At 43.2% G+C, this 27,095-nt stretch overlaps 2 protein-coding genes across 8 annotated transcripts in view; both read left to right on the forward strand.

Moving 5' to 3' along the window:
- The window catches only part of LOC108025964 (monocarboxylate transporter 13), a 100,576-nt gene extending 80,759 nt beyond the window's left edge, over positions 1-19,817 (forward strand). For all 7 annotated transcript variants that reach the window (XM_050889840.1, XM_044093773.2, XM_044093774.2 and 4 more), the window contains 3 exons: positions 17,533-17,757; positions 17,833-17,959; positions 18,016-19,817. In XM_050889840.1, the coding sequence (XP_050745797.1) occupies positions 17,533-17,757; positions 17,833-17,959; positions 18,016-19,540 (1,877 nt within the window). In that variant the 3' untranslated portion in view covers positions 19,541-19,817. The remainder of the gene's footprint in view (positions 1-17,532; positions 17,758-17,832; positions 17,960-18,015) is intronic.
- Positions 19,818-24,752: 4,935 nt separating this feature from the next.
- LOC127011779 (monocarboxylate transporter 10-like) lies at positions 24,753-26,376 on the forward strand (the record flags this gene model as incomplete). Its single annotated transcript, XM_050889858.1, is given in 2 exon segments — positions 24,753-24,956; positions 24,959-26,376. Coding segments are annotated over 2 exon segments (1,344 nt in total), but the record flags the coding sequence as incomplete, so codon positions are not given.
- Positions 26,377-27,095: the final 719 nt, after the last annotated feature.

A 27,095-nucleotide genomic window follows, 5' to 3' on the forward strand; every position in this document is an offset into this window, starting at 1 on the left:
TTTTTTAGTGGTGGTTTAAAGCATCGAAAGCCAACTCGGAGCTGTGCTAGCTTACCGAAGTCTGGGACTCTAACCCAGTAAAAACTCCACCCCCTCCCCGCTTCCCCGGCGGTACTGCCGTTAGGTATTACTTCGCCGGGTGGGGAATGCCCTAAGGGCTCTCTAGGATACTATCCTAATGGAATTTCGCAGCCCTTCTGCGATGCGCAGATTTTTAAGAACTATTGTGGCCATGTTACATACAGCGGACCAATTTACTTCTGATTCAAGCATAATTTCCACCAGGTTACAAACTGTTGGCGTCCTCCCAACCCTTATGCTCAGATCTTGAATCACCCTCCTGCAGATAAGTCCCATTTTTTGTGGCACGGGCCCATATAGGAGCAGTGTACATCAGCGTCGATGTGACAACGCTAACCAGTAATCTACGTCCTGGTTGCCTCGGTCCACGAGTGTTCGCCATAATTCGCGAAATTGCTGCAGCGGTTCTGCCGGCCTTGTCACTAGCGTACGCTAGATGCTCTTTGAAAGAAAGCCGGTGGTCGATCATGACCCCCAAGTATTTTGAGCTTGGGTGAGATTTTATGGTGGCTTCTCCAATTTTAATAGTGGCCGTTTCCACTTACTGCCTGCTACTTATCAGGACTGCTTCGGTCTTATGAGTTGCCAAGGCGAGACCCTTAGAGTCGAGCCATGCGCTTGCTCGTTTCCCAGCTTCATTGCAGATTCTTTCCTCGTCTGGGAGTTTCTTGGCCGTAACTACTATGGCTACGTCATCCGCGAAACCAATGAGTCGTGCCCCTTCGGGCATCGTGATCCTAAGGATCTCGTCGTACATGACATTCCACAACAAGGAGCCTATGACTGATCCTTGGTGGACTCCCCCGGTGACCCTGTGACAGGATCATTGCGAGTGTGTGCAAATCGCAATGGATAGCGTTTACGCCCTTAGGAACAATTAAATCTGCGAGCTCATTGAGTAATGACTCTTTGCTGGAGAAGCTGATCGCGTGCCGTATCTTGTTTCCAAAGAGGACAAAGCTGCGTTTTTGAGAGCGGAAAGCGAGCTTCCTCCAGAGTTATCTAGATTTGGATGCAATTCAATTGTGTGGGTCAGTGACAGCTCACTGTGAATCGTGGCCGCACTTGAAAAAGCTTCTTCCTCTCCCAGAACGGTAAGTTGCTGTCTTGAGAGGGCATCCGCAGGGAGGTTTTCCTTGCCGGGCTTGTAAAAAATTTTGGCGCCGGACTCGTCGATGCGAGATTTCCACCGTTTGATTTTGCATTCGGATTGGATTCCGATACCGCGAAGGTCAGTGGTTGATGGTCAGTAAAGATGTTGATATCTTTCACTGCATATAGATAGTGACGTAATTTGGCCAATGCCCAAACTATTGCTAGCAGCTCCCTTTCATTGGTGGCATAATTGATCTCTCTGTCCTTTAGGGTTCTCGAGATCATGGTAATGGGCCGTCCCTCTTGGGATAGGACTTCGCCAATGCCGTAAGCTGAGGCATCTGTCGTTAGATCAAATGCTTTTTTATAGTTGGGATACCGGAGGATGACCTCCTCGGAAGCTAGAATGTTACGCAGCTTGTGAAAAGCTACCCGTTGCGGCTCGCTGAACTGAACCTGGATTTTTTTCGACCTGTGTCTGCTGACACTACCGAATTCCCCCTTCAGGATGCAAAATCTATAATAAAGCATCTATAGTAGGCCAGGCCAAGAAACTTCGAACACGTTTTAGGGTTCAGGGGATTCCTGAATGGCCTTGGTTTTTTCTGGGTCAGTGGTAGCCTCGTTGCTGGTGACTATAAAACCCAAGAAGCTAACGCTTTTTTTGAAGAATTTAGATTTTTCAGTTGATACCCTCATATTAGCATCGTAAAGGCTTTTCAGAACTCAATCTACGTGCTGGATGTGAGAGAAGACGATAATGTCATGACATAAACATAGCAAAATTTCCCTATCTGCTCTCGCAGTATGTCGTCTATAGTTCATTGGAAAATGTAGGCAGCATTTTTTAGTCCAAATGGCATTCTGCGAAACTCGTACTTTCCTCCATTTACGGAAAAGCTAGCCAGATTTTAAGGCGAGCGTAGTGAAGTATTTCGCTCTGTCTAAATTCCCTAGTATCAGAGAGATATTCGGCATGGGATAGCGATCAAATATTGTCCTCTCGTTCAATTTGTGAAAGTCCAATACGAGTCGCATATTACGGCCGCCCGTTCCTTCAGTGCCCTTTTTGTCTACAACCCATATCGGGTTATTGTAGGGTGATCTCGACTTTTGGATTATGCCATTTTTTTTTAAGCTCTTAAATCTCGCCATTAACGAAATCGGCTGCGCCCATTGGGTATGGGTAGAGTTTGGCATAAATGGGCTCCTCATCAACAGTTCTGATGGTGGCTACCACCGAAGTGTTGTAAGGTAAAGCCTCATTGGTCCGCAAAGGCTTTTTTCCTATCGCGGAGCATTGTTAAAAATGTCTTTCTGACCAAAGGTTGCGCATCTGAGCAATCCACCTCGGTGAAATTGCCATCAGGGCACAAGTGAAAATCAATTTTCTCCTCTTTGTTGCCCCATTTGATGTGGCTGAGGCCAGGCAAAGTGATGCTCCCGCCTGTTTAAGAAGGTCGAGGCCTACGATTGCATCAAAAGAAGATAAGTCGGGTAAGATGAAGAAGGTGGACTTCAAATCGAAAAGTGACACGGAGCATTTCTTCGTGATTGTGGTGTTGCCGGGAATTGAGTGAATTTCGAAGGGGCCTTCTACCGGGACGCATTTCAATTCTTCGAACGGTCGGATGAAATTTTTCGAGGCGCCCGTGTCAATAAGCAGTTTCATATTTATCCCTGCTACTCTTCGACTACGTTTGAATCGTATTCGCAAAAAGCGTCATCGTTGAAATCTGCTATTGCGCTGGACGCAGTGTTGGCGTTAGATTTATCTTCCTGATCTGAGCGTTGGTTGACGTGGTTTATCCTCTGCTGTTTTCTATGGGCGCCTGTGCGCTCGGACTTTGCCGGTCTCCTGTGGAGCTTGGACAGGTATGTAAACCTTCGCAGAGGGGTCGACTTCCATCGGCTCCGGTGTACTCTGCAATCTGTTATTGCGCGGGTCAGATTATACCTGCGCTTTAACTTGTTTGGTATAATAGGGATTTTTATTAATACCAAACTGGGGGTCTGTTTGGGAAAAATTTCTATCCTGATGGCGCCTTTGCTTCTTTGGACTCGTCTTACGGTCCCTATCCTCTAGACTCTTTGCAAACGATGTTGCGAACGTGTACCTTTCGTGGTTTGATTCCACTTCTTGCGCTAATGCCAACGCAGTTGGCATGTCCTTCGGCTTTGCCTAGAAGAGGACATCAGATAGGCTGCGTCTAAGGCCTAAAATAAATACCCGGAGCGCATCGGCCCTGGAATTTATCACACAGAATTCTTGCCGCCGATGTCTCGTACGACATCGTGGCTTTCTTTGTGAGTAAGGTGAGTTTTTTCTCAACCTCATCGCAATATTGCAGGAGTGTGAGGCTTCCCTGTCTGAGGGTGCCCATCTCCTGTTCAATGACGTGGATCTGCCGTTTGTCACTGTAAGTTAATTCCAAGTTGCCAAAGGAGGATAACACTGCATCAGCAGGGCCTCTTATTTTACTTCTTATGATAATCACTGCCTGAAATTGGCGTAAACTACCATTGCATCGTCTAAATATGTGGTAGGCAGCGGTGGCGGCTTGCCTCCACGAAACATATGACTCCTGTGCTTCCACAAATTCGGGTAGGCACTTGACAGCGTCCAGGGGCTCGCTGCATTAAACTGTGTCCCCAATTTCTATGGCTGCATAAGCCTTAATTTCTTAAATTTGCGGCGGCCTGTCCGGCCAGGGCGTTGTCAATAGCCGCCTGCACTTCTTCTCTATGTTGTTCAGTATCCATGAGGTCTACCCTTTCGCCCGCTGGGGGGTTTCTACGCGTGTTTTTCGGAGAGGAAGCTCGAATGAGTTCTTCATTATCTGACCCTGAATCGCTAGCGTACTGCATGACGCTTATATACTTAGAAAATGGCGAGCTCATATACTCACACAAAAGGATTAGAAAACGGGGACACAGAGCCGCCAAAATGAAGGCTCGTATTTCATCACTATATAATTCACCTAGTTTATTTTAAATATATAAAAATTATAATATTGTAAATTATAAGAAATATAGGGTAAATAAGACTGACACACAGCCTCGACTCATAGTCAAAATATTTCAAACCAGAAAAATGAATGAATTTTACGAAATATATTTATATATTTTATTTTGTTATATTATAATATTATTATTTATTATAATATTGTAAATTATAAGAGGTATAGGGTAAATAAGACTGACACACAGCCTCGATTCATAGTCAAAATATTTCAAACCAGAAAAATGAATGAATTTTACGAAATATATTTATATATTTTATTTTGGTTAATCAAATCCCGAATTTTATCGGGCTCGGAGCCGTTTTACTCTCTTAGTATTCTTTATTAACTATTTCTACTTTGCAGACTGGTTAGAAAATATTTAAATAAGGGATTCACTTACATTTTATTTACTGTGGTTTATTCCTCAAAGGTAAAATTTTTCTTCCAAGAATTTAAAAATATCTAAGCGAAACCGTTTGGTTTTTATGTGGTGGTCCTCGACGGCCGCACTGTCAAGGGTGGTCTTCTTCAATGAGCCCACACGTATGTGCGAGAGAAACAATATGTGATACGTGTGTGTGGCCAAGGGTGGTCCTCTTCAGCCACACTGGTGAAACGCTGGTCTTCTCGGAAATGCCCGCTTGTGGGCGCTGGGGAAGCGATCGCTTCTGGGACCCGTTATAGTTGAGTGGCGGCCAGCAGCTTGTGGTTGCCTCCCGTAGGTGCGGGGAGATGCGTTAGCACCCACGCGTGAGGGTAGGCCGCTGGAAGCTGGTGCTTGTAATTGCCTCCCGTAAACGCGGGAGGAATATGTTTGCCGCTGGTCGCACCTGCTGAAGCCCGCTTGCTAGTGCGGGGGAGGAGGGGGCCTAAACTCGTATGTGAAGATCGGGGATGCCTTGCTGCAGTCAGAGCCGGATGGCTATACCTTCACAATTGCAGATTAGGTTGACTTACGTTGGGAGGTAACTGTCCCCATCGCCTGCTGGCCTAGAGACCCAGTCAGTGCAAAATAATAAGAGATATTTAACGGCGGTTGCCGGAGTTTTGCAATGCTATAGAACTTGTGTTCTTTATTCGTATGGAGCTTGAAGCGAACTGAACTAAAGTTGACAAAAAAGAAATTAATAGCGGCCACGCAAATATGCTGTGTTTGCCGGCTATGCAAACCGAGCATCCGGCCAAATGCCGCGTCAGCGGTTTTGGCCGCCGCTTGGACATTCGGTCATCGCCTCCGTCCGGTTAGCTACTTAGTTAACTACTCCCCCCTCAAGATTGAGGCCGCTTTCGGCTAACCCTTTTTCAGCGATCACCCTTTTTAGTTGGACCGAAAACCTTCTGGCACCGGTAAGTCGCCGACACAAATCAATGCGCAACATATTACTCCTGTAATTAGCGCTACCATGTGTGTCCGATTGGTGTTGATTTTATTTCCGAACTTCTGAATGTATTCCAGGTTACGTTCACTCAAGCGGTGGAGGTAGGGGAGGCTCAGAGTATTTTGACTGATGGTGATATTCAGCGATGGAGAACTTGTTACCACCGGAGTCCTCTTCTGGGCGGAGTTTTAATTCAAAACCAGGGTTTCATTTACCGTAACGCTCATTAAAGGTGACGAGATGCGTACCGTGTACCCAGACGCTTGTTCCGTTAGCTGCGCTAATTGATCATTATTAATTGATCATTCTGGATTGCACGCATTTTCCCATTGCATTCTGCTGTTATAATTTCCACAAACCATAGCATCACATTATTATGCGTTACCGGGAACATTTTACTTTTCTTACATGCTAATTTAATTTTTGGGAATTTAATATGAAATGTAATATGTTAACGGACTGGAGAATTTTCACAGACGCTACGGACAAAATATTTTTTATAGGGGTGTCGGTGGGCTCCTCCATCCAAATACTTTCTAGGTCTGCCTGATCTTAAATGTTTGGGCTGACTATGTTTACTTTGGCAAATTGCCATCATTAAATTTTGGAGTTCCATCATTATCTGGAGAGTAATATTTCGTATAAATGGCCACTTGTTGTGAACCCCTTGCAACTTTCAGGATCTGATTTACCGTTGGCGTTAATTCATTAATTTGGCTTTATATTCTGGTATTTATTTTTATTTGAAAATGAAATTCTTTCTAAATCCCCGACGTCCGGAGTTCCTGCTACGACTTTTAATACCATAACGAGTCGAGCAGGTCGCGGAGGTGAGCTGTGTTTAAAAGTTTCTTCATGTGTGACTGGGGGAACATATCGCTCACATTCTCTGTTTCTTCTACTACGCGCCTGTACTCTGAAAGGTTTGGTTATTGTCTAACGAATGCGAATTCCTCCCACACTAGTATTCGACCGTCAATAATGGGGATGTACTTGGCTTGTGAATAGTCGGTGATGTGCGCCGACGCCATGGTTAGGGAGAAGAAAAATGGGATGATTTTGGACCTGTGGAATGAATTCGGAGCTACTCGTATATTTTTGTTCATGACGAGGTTGCCCACCACCAACGGAAATGAATTTAACATTAGAAAAATATTTTTTAAGGTATACTTAAAGCTAGTAAAATTTGTGCCAAGAGGCAAAAAGGGGAAAAAGAAGGTAAAAAACTTTTTTTTATTTAATGTTGTCCTTGTGGACCACCCTACCCTTGATGAGGACTGTGGTCCCCATGTCCGCTTCCACAATCTTTTCTTCACACAATGGTGAGAGTTTGTTGCCTAGCCGCCTGTTGGATTCTACCAGGACTTTTTCACCAACTTTGAACACCCTGTTCTGTCAGGCAGCATTTTCCTTGTTCCTGAGCTTGTCATGGGCGATTTTTATCTTATCCTGAATATCATACTGTAGTTGATCCGACTGTGTTTGAATTACGTCGGCTTGCCTCTTGTCGATGACAGAATGGATAGATTTATTGTATCTGGCTGTGGCCAGCAAGATTAGCTCGACGGTGTCACTGATGCCTTTATAAATTTTAAGGCATCTACCAAGCTCTTCTAGAGTGCTGTGGAAACGTTCCACTTGTCCGTTCGAGACACTGTGGAGGGGTGGTGCAGTTGAGATGCTCACGGCGAAATGGTTTTCCAGCATGGACAAAATGGTGTGCAAATTCAACGATGGTTCGTTGTCACAATATATGACCTTGGATTTCGGGAAAACATTCAAGAGTTGTAGCAGTGCTGGTTTAATGTCCTCTATGGTTCTAGAGGGGATTAGATGGAGCATCGCAAATTTTGAGAATTTGTCAATGGGTGTAAGAAAATATTTTTTATCCGTTGAGAAGATGTCTAAGTGTAATATTTCCCCAACCTGGGACGGGATTGGTGTATCCCCAAGCTCCTGCTTTTTGGGATGCCTGTCATATTTAGCTTTAGCACATGTTTTGAAGTTAGCGACGATTTCGCTAGCTAGCTTGGCCATTTTCGGTAAGTAATCGGAGAGTACATGCTTTACATTTTCTTGGGCCGACCTGTGAGCCCACTTGTGTTCAGTGGACAAAATTTCTCGTCCGGGACTGCAAAAATGTCCCTTACACGATTTTTACAATACCGAAATTTTGCGGCTGGAAATTGACGTACCAGTTGGTCCTGTATCATTGCAAGTGTTTTTTTTTTTTTTTTTTTTTTTTTAGTGGTGGTTTAAAGCATCGAAAGCCAACTCGGAGCTGTGCTAGCTTACCGAAGTCTGGGACTCTAACCCAGTAAAAACTCCACCCCCTCCCCGCTTCCCCGGCGGTACTGCCGTTAGGTATTACTTCGCCGGGTGGGGAATGCCCTAAGGGCTCTCTAGGATACTATCCTAATGGAATTTCGCAGCCCTTCTGCGATGCGCAGATTTTTAAGAACTATTGTGGCCATGTTACATACAGCGGACCAATTTACTTCTGATTCAAGCATAATTTCCACCAGGTTACAAACTGTTGGCGTCCTCCCAACCCTTATGCTCAGATCTTGAATCACCCTCCTGCAGATAAGTCCCATTTTTTGTGGCACGGGCCCATATAGGAGCAGTGTACATCAGCGTCGATGTGACAACGCTAACCAGTAATCTACGTCCTGGTTGCCTCGGTCCACCAGTGTTCGCCATAATTCGCGAAATTGCTGCAGCGGTTCTGCCTGCCTTGTCACTAGCGTACGCTAGATGCTCTTTGAAAGAAAGCCGGTGGTCGATCATGACCCCCAAGTATTTTGAGCTTGGGTGAGATTTTATGGTGGCTTCTCCAATTTTAATAGTGGCCGTTTCCACTTACTGCCTGCTACTTATCAGGACTGCTTCGGTCTTATGAGTTGCCAAGGCGAGACCCTTAGAGTCGAGCCATGCGCTTGCTCGTTTCCCAGCTTCATTGCAGATTCTTTCCTCGTCTGGGAGTTTCTTGGCCGTAACTACTATGGCTACGTCATCCGCGAAACCAATGAGTCGTGCCCCTTCGGGCATCGTGATCCTAAGGATCTCGTCGTACATGACATTCCACAACAAGGAGCCTATGACTGATCCTTGGTGGACTCCCCCGGTGACCCTGTGACAGGATCATTGCGAGTGTGCAAATCGCAATGGATGGCGTTTACGCCCTTAGGAACAATTAAATCTGCGAGCTCATTGAGTAATGACTCTTTGCTGGAGAAGCTGATCGCGTGCCGTATCTTGTTTCCAAAGAGGACAAAGCTGCGTTTTTGAGAGCGGAAAGCGAGCTTCCTCCAGAGTTATCTAGATTTGGATGCAATTCAATTGTGTGGGTCAGTGACAGCTCACTGTGAATCGTGGCCGCACTTGAAAAAGCTTCTTCCTCTCCCAGAACGGTAAGTTGCTGTCTTGAGAGGGCATCCGCAGCGAGGTTTTCCTTGCCGGGCTTGTAAAAAATTTTGGCGCCGGACTCGTCGATGCGAGATTTCCACCGTTTGATTTTGCATTCGGATTGGATTCCGATACCGCGAAGGTCAGTGGTTGATGGTCAGTAAAGATGTTGATATCTTTCACTGCATATAGATAGTGACGTAATTTGGCCAATGCCCAAACTATTGCTAGCAGCTCCCTTTCATTGGTGGCATAATTGATCTCTCTGTCCTTTAGGGTTCTCGAGATCATGGTAATGGGCCGTCCCTCTTGGGATAGGACTTCGCCAATGCCGTAAGCTGAGGCATCTGTCGTTAGATCAAATGCTTTTTTATAGTTGGGATACCTGAGGATGACCTCCTCGGAAGCTAGAATGTTACGCAGCTTGTGAAAAGCTACCCGTTGCGGCTCGCTGAACTGAACCTGGATTTTTTTCGACCTGTGTCTGCTGACACTACCGAATTTCCCCTTCAGGATGCAAAATCTATAATAAAGCATCTATAGTAGCTGGCCAGGCCAAGGAACTTCGAACACGTTTTAGCGTTCAGGGGATTCCTGAATGGCCTTGGTTTTTTCTGGGTCAGTGGTAGCCTCGTTGCTGGTGACTATAAAACCCAAGAAGCTAACGCTTTTTTTGAAGAATTTAGATTTTTCAGTTGATACCCTCATATTAGCATCGTAAAGGCTTTTCAGAACTCAATCTACGTGCTGGATGTGAGAGAAGACGATAATGTCATGACATAAACATAGCAAAATTTCCCTATCTGCTCTCGCAGTATGTCGTCTATAGTTCATTGGAAAATGTAGGCAGCATTTTTTAGTCCAAATGGCATTCTGCGAAACTCGTACTTTCCTCCATTTACGGAAAAGCTAGCCAGATTTTAAGGCGAGCGTAGTGAAGTATTTCGCTCTGTCTAAATTCCCTAGTATCAGAGAGATATTCGGCATGGGATAGCGATCAAATATTGTCCTCTCGTTCAATTTGTGAAAGTCCAATACGAGTCGCATATTACGGCCGCCCGTTCCTTCAGTGCCCTTTTTGTCTACAACCCATATCGGGTTATTGTAGGGTGATCTCGACTTTTGGATTATGCCATTTTTTTTTAAGCTCTTAAATCTCGCCATTAACGAAATCGGCTGCGCCCATTGGGTATGGGTAGAGTTTGGCATAAATGGGCTCCTCATCAACAGTTCTGATGGTGGCTACCACCGAAGTGTTGTAAGGTAAAGCCTCATTGGTCCGCAAAGGCTTTTTTCCTATCGCGGAGCATTGTTAAAAATGTCTTTCTGACCAAAGGTTGCGCATCTGAGCAATCCACCTCGGTGAAATTGCCATCAGGGCACAAGTGAAAATCAATTTTCTCCTCTTTGTTGCCCCATTTGATGTGGCTGAGGCCAGGCAAAGTGATGCTCCCGCCTGTTTAAGAAGGTCGAGGCCTACGATTGCATCAAAAGAAGATAAGTCGGGTAAGATGAAGAAGGTGGACTTCAAATCGAAAAGTGACACGGAGCATTTCTTCGTGATTGTGGTGTTGCCGGGAATTGAGTGAATTTCGAAGGGGCCTTCTACCGGGACGCATTTCAATTCTTCGAACGGTCGGATGAAATTTTTCGAGGCGCCCGTGTCAATAAGCAGTTTCATATTTATCCCTGCTACTCTTCGACTACGTTTGAATCGTATTCGCAAAAAGCATCATCGTTGAAATCTGCTATTGCGCTGGACGCAGTGTTGGCGTTAGATTTATCTTCCTGATCTGAGCGTTGGTTGACGTGGTTTATCCTCTGCTGTTTTCTATGGGCGCCTGTGCGCTCGGACTTTGCCGGTCTCCTGTGGAGCTTTGGCAGGTATGTAAACCATCGCAGAAGGGTCGACTTCCATCGGCTCCGGTGTACTCTGCAATCTGTTATTGCGCGGGTCAGATTATATCTGCGCTTTAACTTGTTTGGTATAATGGGGATTTTTATTAATACCAATCTGGGGGTCTGTTTGGGAAAAATTTCTATCCTGATGGCGCCTTTGCTTCTTTGGACTCGTCTTACGGTCCCTATCCTCTAGACTCTTTGCAAACGATGTTGCGAACGTGTACCTTTCGTGGTTTGATTCCACTTCTTGCGCTAATGCCAACGCAGTTGGCATGTCCTTCGGCTTTGCCTAGAAGAGGACATCAGATAGGCTGCGTCTAAGGCCTAAAATAAATACCCGGAGCGCATCGGCCCTGGAATTTATCATACAGAATTCTTGCCGCCAATGTCTCGTACGACATCGTGGCTTTCTTTGTGAGTAAGGTGAGTTTTTTCTCAACCTCATCGCAATTTTGCAGGAGTGTGAGGCTTCCCTGTCTGAGGGTGCCCATCTCCTGTTCAATGACGTGGATCTGCCGTTTGTCACTGTAAGTTAATTCCAAACGGTCTATGATCGCGTCAAAATTTAAAATTGTGCCAAAGGAGGATAACACTGCATCAGCAGGGCCTCTTATTTTACTTCTTATGATAATCACTGCCTGAAATTGGCGTAAACTACCATTGCATCGTCTAAATATGTGGTAGGCAGCGGTGGCGGCTTGCCTCCACGAAACATATGACTCCTGTGCTTCCACAAATTCGGGTAGGCACTTGACAGCGTCCAGGGGCTCGCTGCATTAAACTGTGTCCCCAATTTCTATGGCTGCATAAGCCTTAATTTCTGGCGTTGGGGCCGAACTTCGGGATGTCGCGCGCAGCACGCAATTCTGCCACTTGGCTGATCAATTCATCGATTACTTGTCTAAACTCCCGTTCTTTTTGTAAATTTGCGGCGGCCTGTCCGGCCAGGGCGTTGTCAATAGCCGCCTGCACTTCTTCTCTATGTTGTTCAGTATCCATGAGGTCTACCCTTTCGCCCGCTGGAAGGTTTCTACGCGTGTTTTTCGGAGAGGAAGCTCGAATGAGTTCTTCATTATCTGACCCTGAATCGCTAGCGTACTGCATGACGCTTATATACTTAGAAAATGGCGAGCTCATATACTCACACAAAAGGATTAGAAAACGGGGACACAGAGCCGCCAAAATGAAGGCTCGTATTTCATCACTATATAATTCACCTAGTTTATTTTAAGGGTAGTAGCCCTGTGCCTTTGCATAGAAATTAGTGTAGTGGTAAATATATAAAAATTATAATATTGTAAATTATAAGAGATATAGGGTAAATAAGACTGACACACAGCCTCGACTCATAGTCAAAATATTTCAAACCAGAAAAATGAATGAATTTTACGAAATATATTTATATATTTTATTTTGTTATATTATAATATTATTATTTATTATAATATTGTAAATTATAAGAGGTATAGGGTAAATAAGACTGACACACAGCCTCGATTCATAGTCAAAATATTTCAAACCAGAAAAATGATTGAATTTTACGAAATATATTTATATATTTTATTTTGGTTAATCAAATCCCGAATTTTATCGGGCTCGGAGCCGTTTTACTCTCTTAGTATTCTTTATTAACTATTTCTACTTTGCAGACTGGTTAGAAAATATTTAAATAAGGGATTCACTTACATTTTATTTACTGTGGTTTATTCCTCAAAGATAAAATTTTTCTTCCAAGAATTTAAAAATATCTAAGCGAAACCGTTTGGTTTTTATTGTTGAGCGCCAATTAATCTTGTTGAAGGGCGCGGCATGAGGTGGTCCTCGACGGCCGCACTGTAAAGGGTGGTCTTCTTCAATGAGCCCACACGTATGTGCGAGAGAAACAATATGTGATACGTGTGTGTGGCCAAGGGTGGTCGTCTTTAGCCACACTGGTGAAACGCTGATCTTCTCGGAGATGCCCGCTTGTGGGCGCGGGGGAAGCGGTCGCTTCTGGGAACGCCCGTTATAGTTGAGTAGCGGCCAGCAGCTTGTGGTTGCCTCCCGTAAACGCGGGAGGAATATGTTTGCCGCTGGTCGCACCTGCTGAAGCCCGCTTGCTAGTGCGGGGGAGGAGGGGGCCTTAACTTGGTTCTCGTATTTGAAGATCGGGGATGCCTTGCTGCAGTCAGAGCCGGATGAATATACCTTCACAATTGCAGATTAGGTTGACTTACGTTGGGAGGTAACTGTCCCCTTCGCCTGCTGGCCTAGAGACCCAGTCAGTGCAAAATAATACGAGATATTTAACGGCGGTTGCCGGAGTTTTGCAATGCTATAGAACTTGTGTTCTTTTTTCGTATAGAGCTTAAAGCGAACTGAACTTAAAGTTGGCAAAAATGAAATTCATAGCGGCCACGCAAATATGCTGTGTTTGCTGGCTATGCACGAGCATCCGGCCAAATGCCGCGTCAGCGGTTTACTTACAAATGTGTGCCAAGTGGCTAAATGGAAAATATGGTTAAAAACTTTTTTTATTTTATGTTGTCTTTGTCGACCACCCTTCCCTTGGTGAGGACCGTGGTCCCCAGGTTCGCTTCTACGGCTTTCCCGTCACACAGTGGTGTGAGTTTGTTACCAAGTCTTCGGTTTGACTTAACCATGATTTTCTCGCCGACCTCGAATAACCTCTTTTGTTGGGAGATATTTTCCCTGGCCCTTATGATCCTGCCCTTTGTTTCCGCTTGCGGATCGTTTGGGTGCACTTTCACCACGTCGACTGATCGTTTGTTAATGGCCGCATAAATCGACATGTTAACTTGGTGGTGGCTAGTAAAGTTAATTCCACAGTGTCCGTTAACCCTTTGTCGATTTTAAGGCAACGCGCGAGTTCCGACGTGGTGGTGTGAAAGCGTTCCACTTGTCCGTTTGAGACGCTATGGAGGGGTGGTGCATTTGCAGTGCTCACACCAAAATGATGGACATGCTGAACGACGGCAAATTTTGAAAACTTGTCAATGCAGGGAGGAAGTATTTCTTATCCGTAGAAAGAATGTCAATTTGAAGCATTTCTCCGACGTAAGAGAGGGTCGGCGTCTCGCCAAGCTCCTGTTTCTTTGGGTGCCTCTCGTATTTGGCTTTTGCGCACGTCTTGCAATTCGTTGCGATCTCGGCAGCTAACTTGGCCATTTATGGAAAGTATTACTCGGAGAGTACCTGCTTTACATTTTCTTGGGCCGACCTGTTAGCCTTGTTGTGTTTAGCGGAGAGGATTTCTCGTTTCTCTGCAATTGAAAAATGTCCGTTACGCGACTTTTGCAATGTCTAATTGGCGAACCAGTTCGTTCTGTATCATTGCGGTGGATGGCGTTTACGCCCTTAGGGACTATTACATCACTAGCGCATCAAGTAATGACTCTTTGCAGGACAAGCTGATCGCATGCCGTCTCTTGTTTCCAAAGAGAACAAAGCTGCGTTTTAGTGGAAAATATGCCTCCTCCATAGTTATCTGGTTCTGGAAGCAATTTAAGGGCTTATTCGTTGCCTTAATTGTGTGGGTCAGGGAGAGTTCGCTGTGTATAATAGCTACGCACGATTTAGCGTCTTGCTCCCCCATGACATTAAGTTGTTGCCGAGATAGTGCATCGGCAACCAGATGTTCTTTACCAGGCTTGAAAAAAATGCGCGCCCCGGACTCATAATTTTGATTTTAGCGTTCAGGTGGGATTCCGAAACTGCAAAAGTTAATGGCTGTTGGTTGCTAAAGATATTTATATCCTTGACCGCGTACAAGTAATGCCGCAGTTTGGCCAATGCCCAAATTATAGCCAACAAATCTCTTTCGTTAGTGGCATAATTTACCTTCCTGTCTTTCAATGTCCTTAAGATCATTGTAATGGGCAGCACTGCACCAATGCGGAATTCCGGGGAATCTGTCGGTAGATCAAATGCTTTCTTATAATCGAGGTATCTCAGCAATATATCTTCAGATGCCAAGATATTTCGCAGCTCTTGAAACGCCTTTCGCTGCGCTTCAGAGAACTGAACTGGAATGTTCCGTGACCTAAGTCTACTGATAGTTCCATTTTCCCCTTATAGGATATCAGAAATAGTTCTTGCTATAGCAGCAAAATCCTTTGTAAAACATCTGTAATAGTTCGACAGACTTTGGTTCCGGAAAGTCTTTAATCATTTTCTGGATCAGTCGTCGCGCCATCACTAGTTACAATGAACCCTAAAAAACTCACACTCTTTTTGAAGAAGCGCGATTTTTCTACTTGCAGCCTCATATTTGCTTCGAATAGGGGCTTTGGAACCCAATCTACATGTGTGATTGTCCATTTTCTGAAAAGATGATCACATCATACACATACGTAACAAAATTTGCCGATTTGCTCTCGCAAAATGTCGTCAATTGTTCTCTGAAATATGATGGCCGCATTTTTCAGACCAAAAGCGAGCCTTCGAAATTCATATTTTTCCCCGTTTATCGAAAAGGAAGTTTTCTCACGGTCGCGTTCTGCGAGCACGATCTGGTGATAACCCGTCTTAAGGTCCAATGGCGTGAAATACTTGTCCTTGTCCAAGTTCACAAACGTCATTCAGATATTTGAATATTGTTCTCTTATTAAGTTTGCGAAAGTCTATTACTAGTCGCATGTTCTTGTTACCCTCTTTGTCAGTGCCCTTCTTGTCTACTACCCATATTGGGTTATTGTAAGGGGACACTGATTTCTGAATTATACCCTTATTCAGAAAATTTTGTATTTCCTTGTTCACGAAGTCGACCGCCCCCATAAGGTACGGATATAACTTCGCATAAATGGTGGCGACCACCGAAGTGTTATACTGTAGGGCTTCATCTGGATTTGCAATAGCCTTTTTCCGGTCCTTGAGCATTTTTAAAAAGGTACTCTTTATCAAAGGTGGCGCATCTGAGCAATCTATTTTTTTGGCTTCCGTACCCCATTTGAGTTGGCCGGAAGCTAAACAGAGAGATGCCCCAACCTGGGTTAACAGGTCTAGGCCGATTATTCCGTCAAATGTGCGATATGAAGCATTTTTCTTTGATTGTGGTCTCGCCATGAATGGAATGGATAGTGAACAAGGAATTAACTGGGCGGACACCTTTTAACCTTTTATGTGGTCACGAGCCTAAGGACAGCATTTGGATATCCCCTTCAACTGGAGGGCTGCGCGGGATCACGCTCACACCCACTGGGGGAATATCATTTTCATTTAATTTTTGTACAAAGAAGACACCAAAATTCGGCTCGTAAAGAAAGGGGTAGTCCTGGGACTGGCAGGTACACCGACACCGACTCTATTGACTGCTAAGTCTCGGAAGAATGACCTTACAAGGGGTGTGCAAGGGTTGCGCAAGGCGTTACTGGAAAAAACCCAACTCTTTTCTTACTACCTAATTTCAATGAAACCTAGTGAGAAATCGTCGAGCAGGTATACGAGCGGCGGGATCGCTCAAATTGCGGTTTCTCTGTTTTTCATTTGTACAATTTTTTTCTAATTGACGAGAAAGATAAGGAAATAGTTAACGCTCTATCGAAACGAGACAAGTAGAACCTAAAAGCCTTAAGAAAGTTATTAACCAACTTTTTAAACAATATAAAGTGAAATTCTCACTTTTTGTTCCATATATCTTGGTTTAACTAGAAACTAGAACTAACCTCAAGCGCGACGACCAGAACCAGAAATCAAGAGTATTTTTTTAATTTATTTTAAATAAACCGTGTTCATTCGCTTAATAGTATTCTGATTAGGCCCAGAACCTTAACTTGGTGGACCATTTCATTTTGCTATATATATATTTACTGTTTATATTTATATATTTTCATGCCTTTTCTCGGAATAGTTTAAGTAATGCTTTATATTTCTAGCTTTTAATAAAATTTTGTAATGCTTTTCTATGACGAAAAACTCGCTGCAGCTAGCTTTGTCTCCCTTGCAAGGGTATAACGGCGGTTGCCGGAGTTGTTTGTGTTGCTTGTGTTCTTTATTCTTTGAATAACATAATTAAACTGAATTTATTTTTCGACTTAAAGCTTAACATAACATGATACTCCTAGCGCCCACGCAAATATGCATGAGCATCGGGTCAGCAATTTTGGCCGCTGCTGGGCTGCGGACATTCGGTCATCGACTCCGTCCGTTAGCTACTTAGTTAACTTACACGTGCACCACTACGTATTCGTGTCCTTAACACGCGCGACCCTTAACTGTCCTCAGTAATTTGCTAAATTTCTCTGTTATCGAGGGGTTAATCGATTTCTTTGCGCTCTGCGCCGGTTCCGCTTTCAGAATTTGCCAAACCGTGGTTTTCAGATCCGTATTGCAGGCCTTAAGCATATAACGGATCCTCTCTGGTTTCACTGGTTTCTGCGAGAGCCCTTCTTTTGCCCTGGGCTTTATTGCGACCTCGTCCCAGTCTACCACTTAAAGCTTGGATCTCTCTCCAAAAGGAATTCCAGAAGCCTCTTAAAGTAAATATATATTTACGTCATCCTGACAGGCCACTATCTTGATTTGTCCAAATATCACCCCCACATGTAACATTATCTTATTATTTCTGCTGTATATATAGAACAACAAACTTCGGCTTGACGAAGGCGGCTTTCTTTCTTGTTTAAATTAAAATTAAAAAAATTTTTTTTTTAATTAATGCGCAGTTGACTTACACAACAAAAACGATGGTAAAGAATATGATCTGGTTCCGCCTGATGGTGGATGGGGTTGGCTTGTGCTTTTGGGTTCGTGTCTGACTAACATCCTCATCCCTGGAACTATTAAAAGTTTTGGAGTACTGTTTTCGGAATTCACCGATGCTTTCAACTCTTCACCCACAAAGGCGGCCTGGATACCTGCTTTGTGCTATTTTCTGTACAGTTCGTTGGGTAAGAGACAAAAGTACAGAAGTACTTTACCTTAAGAATAAGGCCCCATTTATAACTGTGTAATCTTATTTGCAGGGCCAGTTTCGAGCATACTGTCTGTAAAGTACTCATACCGCACAGTCACCCTACTTGGTGGAGCCTCTGCATCACTGGGAATGATACTCTCCTTTTGGGCATCATCTATTGAGTACTTGTACATCAGGTAAATTGGGCAGCACAGTTATATATTTAAAAGTACCTCATACTTTTGTTTTTCAGCTATGGCGTTTTGGTCGGGATTGGGGCTGGGCTTTCTTTTCCGCCCACTGTCTACATTGTGACGTCGTACTTTTCGAGACTACGCGGATTAGCTAATGGCCTATGCATTTCCGGTAGCGCGTTGGGCAGCATTATTCTTCCACCCCTTCTCCGCTGGCTACTCGAGACTTACGGCTATCATGGCTCCTGCCTAATCATGGGAGGCATTACGCTGAATGTATTTGTTGCTGCTCTTTTCTATGAGCCTGTTGAACAGCACATGATTCGAATACCTCGTGTATGCCAGCTTTTGGAAGACATTCCCGAAGAGGAAGACATTGGCATTGTAATGAAATTTGAAAATGTTGACGAGTCTGCCCCAAAAAACGAAGATACTGATAAGCATCTGTTAAGTTACAACTCACCTCCGTCACCACTATATCTACCCGACGACGAGAAACAGTTTGTGCGGAGCGCGTCCGCAGCGGTTGTTCAAAGTTACTCGAAGTCTGGAGACGAGTTTCAGTCTCGGTCTCGTAAGATCAGTACCCCAATTAGGTTACCCCAAAGAAACCAAACATTTACGCCTGGCCAATTGAACTCGCAGTCTTCCTTGTACGCAGTGCCCGAGGGTCGCTCAAGTTCCAACAAACTTACTCTGCGGAATTTATCTAAAACACGGCTCTCCAAACGCTCACCGTCAACCAGTAGTTTTTTATACGTCAGTACGCCATATCATGGAAGCACATTGTCGTTCCAACCAAAAGAATTCTCCTCCCATTTGTCCATTCGCTCTGTGGGTAGTAGTGGAATAGGAGGTGCTAGCGGCGACTTGGCCAGACAAGATGGCGCTCATGCTGACGTCGAAAGCCGAGGAAAAGATCAGTATCAACAACGATCGAAATTTTTCGATCTAAGCCTTTTAAAAGACCCTATGTATTTGGTCATACTTATTTCAAATTCGACAAATGCCATAAGCTACACAAATTTTATAATTTTGCTGCCTAGTTTTGGAGAAGCTAGGGGGTTTAACAAATCGTTATCTGCGTATCTACTTTCCGTTGTCTCTGCTACAGACCTAATTGGACGTATCGGAGGATCAGCACTTTCAGACATGGGATACATACCCAAGACTTGGTACTTTGTTGGCGGTCTGTCCATATCAGGTCTTTCCCTTGCGCTTTTGCCTTTCGCATGGGCTTACAGCTCGGTATGCTTCTGGTGTGCACTGTTTGGCCTAGCTTCCGGAATCTACGTAGGAATCACTGCCGTGATTATGGCAGACATGCTTGGCACAGAACGATTGACTTCATCCTATGGTATCAGCCTTTTTGTCAATGGTTTGCTGCAGTTGGTTGGGCCGCCGCTATGTAACTACTGGTTTGAAGCAGTCAATGATTATAATCCTCTATTCCATGCCTTGGGCTTGACGCTATTAGCTGGGGCCAGCCTTTGGAGCTTTATGCCATGGATTAGTCGACGCAGAGCGAAAACGATAAAACAACTAGATGCAAAAGTCGAAGAAGACGCTGTCGATAGCAACTAAACGGAAGAAAAACCTTTCGTGTTAAACGACGTACAATAACAATTAGACTTTAAGCTTACAATGGCGTATTTACAAATACAAATATATGTGTGCATGCGTTAAACGGCCAGGACAATGAAACAACATTAACGTTTTGGAATTCAATGATTTGTATTTCAGCTTATTCGTAGTTATTACTACACTGAATTATATATAATAAAATTATTGTTTGGTTAATATCAACCTTAAATATCCAGGCCTTATAAAAACAAAAAAAAATATATACATTTTTTAATTATTTTTTCTATTAATATTTTATTTAATCATAATTAAGTTTTTAATAAACAAAATAAAAAAACTTATTAAAAAGGTCAGACAAAAAGAACTACAGAAATTCGTGCAGTTTACGCATAATGTCTTTGTGGTTGATAAATCAGTTAATTTATTTTATTTTCTTAAAAGAGTGACACGTTTATAAAAATAGAAAATTCACGATAAACGCATCTATTGTTTTCAATCTATTATTATGCTCCGCGTATTTCAAAATCGTGTTATTTACGTATACAAATAATATAGTAAACGTGCGATATGACTTGTGATTATAAAGCGCTAAGTGTTATGCTTGGTCCTAGGTAGCGTATAAGGAACGTAATGACACTTTTGTGTTTTTAAAGTCATAAATTCCTTTGCCTATTTTTTTACTATCATTTTGTTTTGCCATTTGCTCCGTTTTTTTTACTTATTACTTGTTTAGTACCGTCAGAAAGGTATATTTTCTACCTTAAAAATAAACCGAAAAATGTTTTTTTTTCTGAAAGCTTTTGGCGTAATGATGCCAGATATTGATGGATAGTGTGAGTACAACCTTTTCAATTTGAAAAGCCTTAAATGCAACGTTATGACTTTTAATAGAGGTACTCCTACGTTTATCAGTAACTTTCTTAAAAATACGTAACCGTATATATTCATTTAACGGCTTAGGTGTTCTTGTGGACCCTAAATTTCAATTTGAGTGCCACAAAATGTCTACTGTTAGCAAAGCCATAAAAGTTATTGGTTAAAAACCCAATCAAAAGACCCTTATACGACCAAATTATTATTTACCTCCCGTGTCCGTCCAATTTTGGAATACTGTTCGTCAGTCCACAATATCAAGTGCACATCGACCGCATTGAGTCGGTACAAACCAAATTTGTTTTATTTGCCCTTCGTAGTTTGAACTGGGATCACAAAGTAAGACTACCTTCCTACCAGACTAGATTACAATTGCTTAATTTTCCGTTGTCCTGGAGAGCCGGAGAACCCGAGTTCCAGAGGACCACACTACCAGCCAGAACGGGCGAGCAATTGAGGCTCGCTGAAGAGGCGTCGTCCTAAAGAAGCCCAACGGTTTAGCGAGAACTGGAACGCCGGTGGTTCAGGACATCACGAAAGATACATCGCAGCAATCACGGTAAAGAGCAGAGCAGGGGACATCGGAGGCGTCATCACCGGCAGCCACGTCACGGCCATCTCAGAGGACTCATCGAGTAGCGCACGAACGTCACGGTCGACAAGCACTAGGGTAAGACTAGGGTGGAATTTTCGACTTCTTGGCGCAAGCCTTGACTGACAGTGCAAACTGAGCGAAATCCTAGTCGTACCGTCCGGGACAAAGCGAGAGACAGGCAATCATTGTCTCGAAAGGCGTAGTATGAGAGCGGTGACGTAAGGCCGCGCACCAGATTTCTCGAGTCCAAGACCAACAAAATCTATTCGTTATATCTGGCGCCCAACGTAGTTGTCCCAACAGTGAGAGCAACAGTCGCAGAATATGAATGAAGTGGATTTACCCTTGAAAAGAAGTAGCAGTTGTCCGCAGCTGGGATGATTGCTGGGCTCAGCTACAAAACCAAAATGAAACTTCCTTACACAAGAAAGATGGGAAATTAAGTCTGCTGGACACGAGATTATAATACCAGCCAGGAATAAGCTATCGGTAGCAGTCGTTTAACAAACAAACGAAATGAAGTTCCTGGAAACAGATCTAGAAAAATAACACTAGCTTCTTCAAGTTTATAGAGTCCAAAAAGCTTCCCCATCGTGATGGTAAGGGCAAGTGGAGACTGTCCGTCGACTTCAGACAGACCCACGCGAAGCCCGCAAAAGCCTAAATACTGCGCCTACTGAGGAAAGCTCGGTACATCAGCAGCTTGGACCTGAAAGATGGTTACTGGCAGATCCATTTGCCAGGTAATGGATTATTCCAAATGGGGGAATGCCGTTTGTGCTCCACTCTGCGCCTGCTACCTTTAAGCGAGTTTTTGGCCTAAGTAATTGATGCCATAATATTGCTCGGTAAAAAAAACACAAGAAAAATCTGAGAGGAGTGTTCCGGTGTCTTAAGGAATCAAACAGGCTGAATTTGGTATAATGACCAATTTTAAAGGTGGAACTGCTGTACCTATGACATCGATAAACTAGTTAAGTAATAGGAACAGCTTCGGAAAATGTAGCCCCAACCCTGAATTGGAATCACTCTGGACCGTCAAACATCTCCGGCAATTCCTGGGAGAAGCGTTGATGTTTCTTCGATTTATAACAGATTTTTCAAAAACCGACAAACCGTTGAATGACTTTCTACGCAAAGGTAGTAAGTGGGGGTGTACACCGGAGTCCAGGATGAAAAGACCCGGTAATAGCATTCACGGCCTTCAGCAGAACAATCCCTTACAAGCAGACGACAAAAGCTTATGGCTTTAAACTGCTCAACATCATCAGAATCGCTGCTTCAGGCTTTTAACAGTGTTAACCGTGATCACGCTTGACATGCACTTGAACACAAAACAAGGGTACAGGCAAGGCAGTAAGGGATCCAACTTACAGGGCAAGATGAGTAGGCGTCAGGCATAACCAAGAGTCATCCATAGTTACACCAGGCAAAGCGGATATGTACTGAATACGGCACAAAATACCCACAAAGGACACACTTGGGAAATCCTATTCAAGGAAATCCTCCAAGCATGCAGCCCAAGGACACCCTTCAGGAATACTTCCCAAGGATGGTAAGAAAAATTCACAGGTTTAGACCCAAACAAAAGATATTTAGGAGCAGATCTTTCGTGAGAGCCTCGGTGGTGGTTCCGAGACCGGAAGGCGACAGAGGACGGACAGCGGCGGTGGAAGGAGGAAGAGGCGCAGCAGAGGCGAGAAGGAGAAGCGGCGATTGTGGTGACTTGCAGTCCGGCAGGAGGTGAACGAACCATGGGCGCCTTCCCATAGCTGGACGCGGTGGCTGTTTATTTATTTCTTTCCCGAAGATGAAGACAATGTAAGGAGCTGAATAACTCCCCACAAAGTGCAGCAGCAATTATATAAGGTGGCCTGGAGGCTACCAGATACGCGACGAATAAGCCCGTAGCAACAGCATGGTGAAGAAAAATGGAAGAGTAAGAAGTTGGAAGATATGAGATTGGAAAACGAGAGTTTGGAGAACGATAACTTGGAGAAAGAAAATTTTGAGAACGAGAAGTTGAAGAAAGAGAATATTAAGACTTCGAGGGCAGATTTTAGTGGACACTGCGGTGGACTTTGGACCAGAAGAAAAACTGCTACATCTTAGCAGGAGGACGGCGCGCATATACTCGTAAGTCACATGCCACAGGAGGGCCAGCAGCACCCCTTCAAGACACAGGACTAAAGGTGGAAGCCGTCCTGGATTAGCCCAGCCGTTCAGCAAGTCTCAGAGTGGCAGTCGTCCAAGACCTCAAGAGAGATACATCCAGCCTCCCATATGGAATTAATATAGTTGAAAATTATTTTGTTTGCAGAGAGTATCGAATTTACCACCTGTAAAGGTGCACACATCAACAAAACGCTGACTATTCACGACTATAAACGACGCTTAGAGGGCTCTTGGAACTTTACGTTTCACTTAACAACAAAACCGTGCACACATCTTGTATAAGCCCAAATGTTCGGTCAAAATGCGATAAGTCGATATTTTGGAGATGTTCAATTCTATTTCCATGAATTTCAAAGATGATTTCGACTGATTTTTTAAGAATTCACACACAGTTTCGATGAAATTTTCGGTGATCACGGATTTTGGTTGGCTCACATGTTCATCGTCATTTATGTCCTCACGACCACTTTGAAAACGTTGAAACCACTGACACTTCAAACTCAATAACCTCACTTTCAATAGATAAAATGTCATGAAATTTTTACTGACATTAGCTGACTCTTGACATATAGATGGCGCCACTAGAGGGCGCTAGATTAAAAAAGTCCTGTTTACTTTGGAACTCACCTTGTAATATAAAAATATAAGTTTATAAAAGAATGTGACTTTTGGAACGGTAGAGATGACAACAGCTTTTTTTGCTTCGTACAATGTACAAGTGGAGAGAAATCTCTTAGTAACACCTTGTTAAATTTTTAAGAATTGTTGCTAGCATACGTGATATTAAAAAATAAAATTCTTTTTCTCACCGATTCTTTGACAACTATTTGTTATTGTCGTTTGATTTTTATTAAATTTAATTCAAAATTATTAAAAACGGGAAAAATTATATTCGCATTATAATAAGATAATAATTCAAATAACACCCAAGCTATAATTAGTTAAATATTATTTTCCCACAAATCGTTTTTATGGCAACTATATAATACAGTCGGCCAATTTTGATTAAATTAAATTCAAAATTTAAAACTAATAAAAAATGTTATTTCCAAGCTTAGGAGATTTTATGTTAAAAACACCAAAGATATAATTTTAACAAATTTTTTCACGATTATTCCTATGGTAGCCGTAAGATAAAGTTGTCCGATCCGGCTGGTTCCGACTTATATAGTACCTGCAAAAGAAGGAAGAAAGTTTCAGCCCGATAGCATTAAAACTGAGAGACTAGATTGCGTAGAAACGGACGGACCGACGGGCAGAGGGACAGACGGACATGTCTAGTGATGCTGATCAATAATTTGGCATGTAGAAGAAAATTTGGCCGTATGCCGTAACCATGGTATTGACCGGGGCTTATCAGTTGTGTTGTGAACCACAAATAAGGTTTCCCATTTCCCGATGAAAAATATAAAAAAAGGAATATGTTTTTTTTTCATTAATTTTTTCTTACCAATGTCAATGTAATCATTAAACATTGGCTTATCCTAGCATTTAATTCTACCAAGTTTTTCGGTTCTTTTAAAGATACAGGTATATCTTCACAAAGCCAGGCGAAGTCTTTTTTCTTAATTTTCGGGCGGCGCAGTTCATGCGACTGTCCATATTCCGATCCTCCCTTTGTACACGGCAGATATGTTTTTGGGTCCGATAAAATTGCACATGATTCGAATTCCTCGTATATGCCAGCTTTTGGAAGACATTCCCGAAGAGGAAAACATTGGCATTTTAATGAAATTTGAAAATGTTTACGAGTCTGCCCCCAAAAAACGAGGATACTGATAAGCTTACTGTTAACTTACAACTCACCTCCGTCACCACTATATCTACCCGAGGACGAGAAACAGTTTGTGCGGAGCGCGTCCGCATGGACGTCTCCGTCTGGAGACCAGTTTCAGTCTCGGTCTCGTAAGATCAGTACCCCAATTAGGTTACCCCAAAGAAACCAAACATTTACGCCTGGCCAATTGAACTCGCAGTCTTCCTTGTACGCAGTGCCCGAGGGTCGCTCAAGTTCCAACAAACTTACTCTGCGGAATTTATCTAAAACACGGCTCTCCAAACGCTCACCGTCAAGTAGTAGTTTTTTATACGTCAGTACGCCATATCATGGAAGTACATTGTCGTTCCAACCAAAAGAATTCTCCTCCCATTTGTCCATTCGCTCTGTGGGTAGTAGTGGAATAGGAGGTGCTAGCGGCGACTCGGCCAGACAAGATGGCGCTCATACTGACGTCGAAAGCCGAGGAAAAGATCAGTATCAACAACGATCGAAATTTTTCGATCTAAGCCTTTTAAAAGACCCTATGTATTTGGTCATACTTATTTCAAATTCGACAAATGCCATAAGCTACACAAATTTTATAATTTTGCTGCCTAGTTTTGGAGAAGCTAGGGGGCTTAACAAATCGTTATCTGCGTATCTACTTTCCGTTGTCTCTGCTACAGACCTAATTGGACGTATAGGAGGATCAGCACTTTCAGACATGGGATACATACCCAAGACTTGGTACTTTGTTGGCGGTCTGTCCATATAAGGTCTTTCCCTTGCGCTTTTGCCTTTCGCATGGGCTTACAGCTCGGTATGCTTCTGGTGTGCACTGTTTGGCCTAGCTTCCGGAATCTACGTAGGAATCACTGCCGTGATTATGGCAGACATGCTTGGCACAGAACGATTGACTTCATCCTATGGTATCAGCCTTTTTGTCAATGGTTTGCTGCAGTTGGTTGGGCCGCCGCTATGTAACTACTGGTTTGAAGCAGTCAATGATTATAATCCTCTATTCCATGCCTTGGGTTTGACGCTATTAGCTGGGGCCAGCCTTTGGAGCTTTATGCCATGGATTAGTCGACGCAGAGCGAAAACGATAAAACAACTAGATGCAAAAGTCGAAGAAGACGCTGTCGATAGCAACTAAACGGAAGAAAAACCTTTCGTGTTAAACGACGTACAATAACAACTAGACTTTAAGCTTACAATAGCGTATTTACAAATACAAATATATGTGTGCATGCGTTAAACGGCCAGGACCATGAAACAACATTAACGTTTTGGAATTCAATGATTTATATTTCAGATTATTCGTAGTTATTATTACACTGAATTTTATATAATAAAATTATTGTTTGGTTAATATCAACCTTAAATAGCCAGGCCTTATAAAAACAAAAAAAAAATATATACATTTTTTAATTATTTTTTCTATTAATATTTTATTTAATCATAATTAAGTTTTAATTAAATAAAAAAACTTATTAAAAAGGTCAGACAAAAAGAACTACAGAAATTCGTGCAGTTTACGCATAATGTCTTTGTGGTTGATAAATCAGTTAATTTATTTTATTTTCTTAAAAGAGTGACACGTTTATAAAAATAGAAAATTCACGATAAACGCATCTATTGTTTTCAATCTATTGTTATGCTCCGCGTATTTCAAAATCGTGTTATTTACGTATACAAATATTGTAGTAAACGTGCGATATGACTTGTGATTATAAAGCGCTAAGATGTAATGAACTGATTTCTTTGGTTTCTGCTCGCTACGGTATTTGTGCGGCTAGCTCAGTAGATTGTGTGTGTTCGTCCCACCAAATTTATATAAAACGTGACCGCCCAGTAGTTCAGTGAAAAGGCACAGAATTCTCGGGTTCGGAGTGGGTTTATTGCGGGTATAACTACAGTCGGCTTTATAACTTGCTCGTCTCGCTGTCTCCGACGGTGTGGGTCGTCTTGTCGCTCCTCGAAGATCCTTGACCGCTGATTGCTCCTGACGTGGCTGGTTGTCTTTTCGCTCCTCGAAGATCCTTGACCGCTGATTGCTCCTGACGTGGCTGGCTCGGTGACTGCTCGGCCACGATTCAGACTCGCTATGGGGTCAGCCGTGCGGGCTTAGGGAAGCGCCACCGTTCTCAGAC

The sequence above is a fragment of the Drosophila biarmipes genome, unplaced genomic scaffold (assembly GCF_025231255.1).
Source record: "Drosophila biarmipes strain raj3 unplaced genomic scaffold, RU_DBia_V1.1 ptg000008l, whole genome shotgun sequence".
Lineage (NCBI taxonomy): Eukaryota > Metazoa > Arthropoda > Insecta > Diptera > Drosophilidae > Drosophila > Drosophila biarmipes.